The sequence below is a fragment of the Eptatretus burgeri genome, chromosome 11 (genome assembly GCF_056783735.1).
Source record: "Eptatretus burgeri isolate ZD-2024b chromosome 11, Ebu_testis_v1, whole genome shotgun sequence".
Taxonomy (NCBI): domain Eukaryota; kingdom Metazoa; phylum Chordata; class Myxini; order Myxiniformes; family Myxinidae; genus Eptatretus; species Eptatretus burgeri.
In genome coordinates this window covers 52387241-52395426 of record NC_140971.1, presented here as the reverse complement: position 1 = coordinate 52395426, position 8186 = coordinate 52387241, and the positions used below count along the sequence as shown (strand labels likewise).

At 46.7% G+C, this 8186-nt stretch overlaps 1 protein-coding gene across 1 annotated transcript in view; it reads right to left on the bottom strand.

Annotated features, from left to right (window-relative positions):
* Positions 1-2395, bottom strand: part of LOC147017072 (peptidyl-prolyl cis-trans isomerase B-like) — a 4044-nt gene extending 1649 nt beyond the window's left edge. Inside the window, exons 1-3 of the mRNA XM_085846440.1 lie at positions 2173-2395; positions 1303-1416; positions 1109-1202 (exon numbers count right to left, since the gene is read on the bottom strand). Of these exons, the coding sequence (XP_085702566.1) occupies positions 1109-1202; positions 1303-1416; positions 2173-2379 (415 nt within the window). The 5' untranslated portion in view covers positions 2380-2395. The remainder of the gene's footprint in view (positions 1-1108; positions 1203-1302; positions 1417-2172) is intronic.
* Between the last annotated feature and the right edge of the window lie 5791 nt (positions 2396-8186).

The window sequence follows — 8186 nt, the reverse complement described above, 5'->3', positions numbered from 1 at the left end:
TGAGGATTTTGGCTTAAGGAGAATCTCAGCGAAGTTCGTGCCAAAGCTGCTAACGATCGAGCAGAAGCAACTCCGTTTGGAGATCGCACAGGACATGCTGGAGACTGTGAACAGCGATCCCAACTTCTTCAACACAGTGATCACTGGCGATGAGACCACAGTGATCCGTCATTTTGTCAAAAACGAAAATCCGACGGCGCTCACTTACACTTCCTCACTCATCGGCGGTCTGTCGGCGACTAACAGTTTCTGCAGGCGGGAAAATATTCATGCATACGGATTAGGATCGCCTACATACGTGCACCAAACCACGTCTCCCTAGCTTCATTTGTTTACGCAGGAAAAATTAAGGTTGGATAATTTTTGAACACACCTTATATATATATATATATATATATATATATATATATATATATATATATATCTTCTTCTTTCAGCTGCTCCCGTTCGGGGTCGCCACAGCGGATCATCCATATGATCCGCATAGTGATTTGGCACTTTTTTTTATGAAGGATGCCCTTCCTGACGCAACCCTGGTCGCCTCTTACGACACAGGGATATGGTACACCTATTTTAACCGGGGTATAGACCGGCCCAGTATACTGGTACTCATTTCGCCGACCTTGGAAGGATGACAGGCTGAGTCAACCCCCTGGTGTATTAATTCAGTGGCCCAACGGGGCTTGAACTCAGGACCTTTTGGATCCCAAGCCGCTGCCCTTACCACTGTGCCAACACCAGGCTCCTATATATATATATATATATATATATATATATATATATATATATATATATATATATATATATATATATATATATATATATATATATATATATATATATATATATATATATATATATATATATATATATATATATATATATATGGATTAAATTAGGTTTAAAATTTTATGGCAACATTACTTCATGTCCCACCCTACCCCAATCTCCCAAGAGGTTTTCACCGGCACACAATGGACCGTATAACCACAGCAGCCATCAGCTGGTTCTCGGCTCCCCCATCATTTTAAACCTGTTCTTCATACCCTCCTTGTCAGTCATGCACAAGCGCACGACTACTTCGTACGAGGTTCAACGCAGCCCGTACCTCCAGTTCCATCTCCACGTGTAAAATCTCCTCCTTGGATCATGAAGCCCTTGATGACGCGATGGAATTTGCTGTTCTTGTATCCGTACCCTTTCTGTACAAGAAATCAATTTCAGACAACCGTGCCAAATGACAACCAACAATTTGGATATATCTGTTGGAGGACACACTGCTCACATGCGCTTTATCCGTACCTCATGGGTCGCCAGAGCGACGAAGTTCGCTACCGTCTTGGGTACGGTCTTACCGAAGAGACCGATTGTGATGTTCCCCCATTCTTTCTCCCCAATACGAATGTTGAAGAAAACCTGCAAAGCAGCATGGGTAAGGGTCACGTGGTTAACGGTGGCACCACCTGGCGGGCGGAGGATTATTCAAAAGTAGTGGCATCCCTTCTTGCAAACGTAATTGCTAAGTATCTATCACAGTCTCCGGGGGAACGATAACAACAATGGGAGATCGACGACGTTAAACATCGTACACGGTACGTCCATTAGTGACAGCTGTACAGGAGTATATGATGTTCGCGCATCAGAACGTCACGAAAGTACCCGATGCAGGACAAAGCACTCCCACCCTTTCCTCGGTAAATGTACAATCTAATCCCCCCCCCCTTTCTCCATCCTCCCCCTCCCCCCTTCTCCGTCCTTCTCCCCCTTCTCCATCCACCCCCTTCTCCATCCTCCCCCTCCCCCATTCTCCATCCTCCCCCTCCCCCATTCTCCATCCTCCCCTCCCCCTCCCCCATTCTCCATCCTCCCCCTCCCCCTCCCCCATTCTCCATCCTCCCCCTCCCCTCCCCCATTCTCCATCCTCCCTCCCCCTCCCCCATTCTCCATCCTCCCCTCCCCCTCCCCCCCCCCCATTCTCCATCCTCCCCCTCCCCTCCCCCCATTCTCCATCCTCTCTCCCCATTCTCCATCCTCCTCCTCCCCATTCTCCATCCTCCTCCTCCCCCCATTCTCCATCCTCCCCCTCTCCATCTTCCCCCTCCCCCCCACCATTCTCCACCCCCCCATTCTCCAGCCTCCATGAATGAGGGGCTCGAGGTGCGTTTCTCCAACCTTCACAGTCACTTTGGGTCCCTTTTTCGACACATCCGCCCCCCAAGAAAGCGCGGAGAGAAGCAGAACCGCGAAGACGTCGAACGTCCGCATTGTATAAATCTGGAAGGCTGGGGACGCTGTCAAATGGGACAACACTCGGACAAAACGAAGAAGTGGGCCAACTAGCGGCACCGGGGCGGCGAACACCGAAATGGGCGGGACCATCTAAGTTTGACAAGGGAGGGGGGGGGAGGTACGATATAAAATGGTACACTCGTGTACAACATTATCAATGAAGCGGATGTAGCTAATCTCAAATTAAATCAATATTATATGCGTTGTACTATGTATATTGGACAAGATTCCTCTCGTGGATTCGTTGCTGTGAGAAAGTATTATTATTACTTTACCCTCGACTTCGTGGTATCGTCCAACTCGTGTCACTGGCGCCACGTTGTGCACCGCTCATTGGACGCAAGGTTTGGTTCACCGCTTGATCTTCATTTGATTGTGTGATCTGACGTTCGTTATAAATATTAACATTACGCCCAGCACAAGATGATTTCATAAATAAACACTCGCTATAAAGTCTGACTCGACATGACGCGGGTTAATTTAAAAAAAAAAAGAAAAAGCGAGGTGCCATCCGAGTCAATATTCATCAATATACACCTTCACCGCAAAATGCAGTTTCAGCTCACCTGGACTGAAGTTCCATGGGAATCATAGAATGACGCGTCGGCCATCTCTCCACATGTACTTGCAACTTCTTCTCTGAAAGCACACATACGATCTCGATGAAACTTTACCACAACCTTCATGCATCAAAGTTTGTTCATGGCATCAAAAAATCAGGCCTGAAGGGGGGTCTACAGGGGGTTGCACCCCTCAAAACAGGTATTTGCTTTCTTCTCAAAACCTACAACTGCAATTCAGATGAAAATTGATTCCCACCTTCATCACCCTGTTTGTACCAAAGATTGTTCACAACATTATAAAAAAAAAAACAAGCTCAAATGAGCTAAGATTCTCGTCCTCTTAATGATGACGTCATAAAAACGAATATGACGTCATTGTGATGTATCAGGTTTGCGATAAATTATCTGTGCTAATGCCCGGCTTGATTCCCGCAAACAAAATTCAAACAGCTTGCCTAGTTTCGGAGATAATGGTATAGGCGATTTTCATTAGCGGCGATATTATGACGTCAAGTTTTTTCTAGGAAGAATTTCCAAAATCGGAGATGGTTACTACCTGCGTGTGGGCTTTCTGAATATACATGGCAAGTTTCACGAAGATCCGATGAAAACTCTGGGTTGTGAAACAAAAAATAGGAATGACGTCATAAAAATTGATATGACGTCATAGTGATGTATCATTATGTGCGCTAATTCATCTCTGTTAATGCCATGTTCGATTCCCACAAACAGAATTCAAAAAGCTTGCCTAGTTTCGGAGATAATTTTTTTATGCGTTTTCCATTAACGGAGATATTTTGATGTCATAACTTTTTTCTCGGAGGAATTTTAAAAATCGGAGATGGTTACTGTCTGCGCAGGATATTTTTACATATATATGCCAAGTTTCAGGAAGTTTCGATGAAAACTGGAGGCTGTGAAACAAAAAAAGTCCACAAGAAGAAGATGAAGAACAACAACGTCATTAAGACTTCGAGATCCTCCACGAGGATCTAAAAATCGGGTTGGAGGAGGGGGTTGTTGCCCAAAATATGTACAGAATTTGCTTTCTTCTCCCGAACGACACAAACAATTTCGATGAAATTTGACCACAACCTTCATCATCCATGGCGTACCAAAGTTTGTTCACACCATTAAAAAAAAAAATCGGGGTCAAAGGGGGTTTACAGGGGGGATTGCCCCCAAAAATAGGTATTTTCTCTTCTCTGAAACTACAAACACAAATTCGATGAAACTTGACCACAACATTCATCACCCGTGATGTACCAAAGTGTGTTCACAACATTCTTCCTCCTCAGTATCATTATTCTACCAGGTGAGCACCCAGGTGTATTGCCCCTATATTTTTTACCTGGTTACTACCGCGTGCACGCGAGGGGACAAGCAGAGTTTAAAAAATCGGTTCATTTTCTGTCTGTCTACAAACGTTAGTTTATAATTGTGGAACAACTTCATTTTCATTGAATGTTATACTTTGAACACGACTCGAAAGATAAACTTTCCGTTTAGCAGGACATAATCACAAGCTGTGTCTGAACTTGTCCTGATCACGCGTACTCAGAGAGGAGTGAGAAGTAATGCTTTACTCTGTCTGCAGGATATCTTTAAAAAGTTGTGGACCGATTTGGATGGAATTTGGTGGGCAGGTTTGGTGTGTGACACAAACACAATGATTCGATTTTGGTGAAGATCCGGGTCCGGATCCGACTAGAATTTTTTCAGTGATTCTTCACCATTGAAAGATATGGCCAAAAACTATAGAGAGCACGATATCTCAAAAAGTTGTGCACGGATTCGGACGAAACTTGGTGGACACGTTGGGTGCGTGACAAGGACAAATTGATTCGACTTTGGTGAAAATTCGAATCCAGATACGAGAATCATTTCGTTTTTTAAGTGATTCTTCACCATTGAGAGATGGGACCAAAAACGATATGGAGCATATTTCAAAAATGTATTGGGTCCGATAGGTTCCACTGGATCAGGCATTCCCTGATGGAGATATGTGCTCTACCGAGTGCCCTTCGAATATAATATAGATTACTGAGTTTCCCCAGCATTATAAAAACAGGCAGGGTTTGAACTCGAAGCTGAAGGTATGTATATTTGCGGAAGCAATTTTAGAACCATACTCCAATCCACTCCATTCCTTCTTTAATGGCCCCAATTATTCCCACCTCCTTGTACGGTCGGCTGGGAGTACGATTTTAGCCCAAGTCTTTCACGAACCAGTTGGCCAAGCTCCATGTTTGATGGAAGGTGATTTAGGCAGGAATTTGAAATTTGTTCAGGGTGTCGGCGATAACTATCCTAACTCCACCGAAGATACCGTGAGATGTTTAACCTCCACAAACGTCCAGTGTTGGCAGACAGGTCCCCCTGGCCAGGAACCGGCTTTGTTGACAGGTGTATTTGACGGCGGTCAAGTCAGTGTGGTGTCATATTCTGCATAATTTATACCCCTCTACCTTGACAATACTTGTATCTTCATAATAAAACAAATAAATAATAAATAAAAAATTGTATGTTTGTAGATTGTCTCTAATAAAGGCCCCCTCCCCTCCTTGATCAAACTGGTATTCTAATAAATGCCCAGGGCTTATATTAGAATAAATACTGTATATATAAAACTATATATATATATATATATATATATATATATATATATATATATATATATATATATATATATATATATATATATTGTTGTGGTTGACGAAATTCGCAAACCACCATTCAGGTCCCTGAGGTGAGATATCTCTGTAAGTATATGTGTAGTTAGGCCCAAACCCGTTGTTTCGAGGGAATAAATGTCATTCATTCGGGCTGCGACCCTTCCAGATAGCCGTTTTTCTTTTACTATCTTTATTTTGGACCAGCCGCCATTACTACCATTACTACCACCACCAACCACGTCTCAACAGCCATCACACAACAACCACCAACCGCAACGCCGCTTCACAACCACAGCCATGACCCTTACCGTCACATCTCGCTCTCGCAACCATCGCATCACCGCCATTCCCGCGCCGCTTGTGGACACCGATCCTGGACTCGTGCAGGGCGCGCGCCGAGCGGCGGGTGCAAAGGCACCAGCCTTTCCGAAGAAATCGGATCAAAAACGATTCACGCCCACTTCTGTTCCATCCTATCAGCGAGCATGGGGCGATTTGGCCCCGCCTCCAGGTGCGTCGGAGTATAATCGCTATATGCAGATTCGCGGATCAAAAATCATTCACGCCCACTTTTCCTCTGTCCAATGGGGAGCCAGCCAGAGGTAAAGGGTCGAAGGTGAAGGAGCGAAGCCACGGGGGCTATAAAGGGCCGCGTTCGCTCGCCAAAAAGGCAGTTGAGTTGGGAAGAGTCAAGAAGCAGTTGAGTTGGGAAGAGTCAGTCAAGAGAAGAGTCGGACAAAGCAGTTGGACGGAGCTGTGGAGAGTGGGAGAGTTGGAGAGGTGTCGGCGGCGAAGGCAGTCGAGAGAGCGCTCGTGTCAGAGTTGGGGAGCTGCGGAGAGGAGAGGCCGATAACGCGACCGAGGTCGCGGTGGAGACGCTCGTCGCGGGACCCGAGCCAGCGAGATATCCTCATCCCCCCGAGCATCAACAACCCCCTCCTGTTTCCCTCCGTGCTGAGATAGTGCGAGAAGGGGGGCCCCGTTCCCACCCCATACCAGACACTGTCCGCGAGGCCCGCGGAGTCGGGGCGCCACCGCCATTTTGCGGCTCATCACCAGACGGGTAGGCTCGACGCGGTCTCGGCCCCAGGCCCGTCTGCCCCCTCATAGTGGAGTGTGGTCCCTTTTTCTTTTGCTTTGAGTATATGTGTTGTCGGCGCCGTCTGTGAAGTAAAACTGTATAAGTGTTGCCGTGTGCTCGGTAGTCGGTTAGATCTGCATTGTTGCATTTGTTTTTTGTGCAGAATTGTGTGTTTCTTCTATTTTTACATTTGCTTTTGGTGTATAATTGTATATGTGTGCTATCCGTGTGCCATCGCGAAATAAATGTGAATTATGTTGAACTGTTTTCCCGTTTCGCTTCGTCTTTTCTTTCATTGAATCTCCATCTTACTTCACGTAAAGGGTTGGTAGTGGGCTAAATACGCCCAATAATTAATCGAACCGTCGAGGCCGACGATAACACCGCTCGGTTATCCCGATAGTACGGAACGGGTCGCTTAAAGTGGCCCGTGTCCGAAGTCGACCTGCGGCGAGGTGCGATCGCCCGGTCTACCCTCCGTGTGGGTACTTAGGTAGGTCGAATTTGGCGAGCAACCCTATCCCACGCGGGGGGCCGATTGGCACGATCGTGGTGAGGCCGAAAGGCCCACCCGTGACTAGTTCCCGGCGTTAGTCCGAGAGGGTCACGACGGGATTGTCCGTCCGGTGGGCGACGTGCCGCGATTCGAGTTACGTGGCCGCTCGCACGCCGGCGGGCGCGAATCCGCAACACTGGTGTCAGGTCGTGCGATATAAACTCATCCCCCTCCTCGCGACACTGGTGTTGGAGAACGGGATAACGGGCTCTCCTGTCTCCAGCTAAATTCACGGGAATCGGTCCAGGGGTGAGAGGAGCGACCCCCGATTCCCTCCAAATTACGAGCGATTCAAATTAACCCTTTACGAGAAATGAGATGGCGTCTCAAGGCGAGCGGGAGCCGGGGGTATTAGGTATGTGTCGTCATGTAGGATCCATGGCCCAGGTCGGTTCTTTTTATAATTATAACCCCACCACTAACTGTGGTCAGTGGGAGCGGCTTGAGCATGAACTTTGCCGGCAAACGGAGTCGCACAATGGCAGCACGGAGCGGGCTGATATTAATGGCACAGCACGAGGCGTGAGCTCCCAGTCACCGGTTCAAGGCACGTGGTCACGGCATGTGCCATGGCAGGCATGGCAGGATGACTATGCGAGCATTGGCAGGCTTCAGGCACAATTGGGGGATGTCTTGGAAAAGGTGAAGCGTTATGAAGAATATATCGAGGAGGTGCAACGTGGAGTGGACGAGTCACAACGGCACGCAGACGCGCTTCAGAAAAATTACGTGTACGGGGGGACACAGCGATTGGATGATTTACTGGAACGAATTCGGTGGCAAAAACATGACTTGGCCAATAGAGTCGACAAATTACGTGGGAAAAAGAATTTGGTAGTGTTTTATACCCGTCAGTTGGAATATGCTAAGAGCAAACTGAACAAAAGAATAGAGGAACAGCAGATTGGTATCTCCCAGGAAAGGAAACAATGGGAGGAAGAATGGAAAACCGAGCTCGAAAAGAAACAAAAGGAGCACGACTTGGAAGTAAAACAATTAATGGAAAAATTATTGGAGGAAGC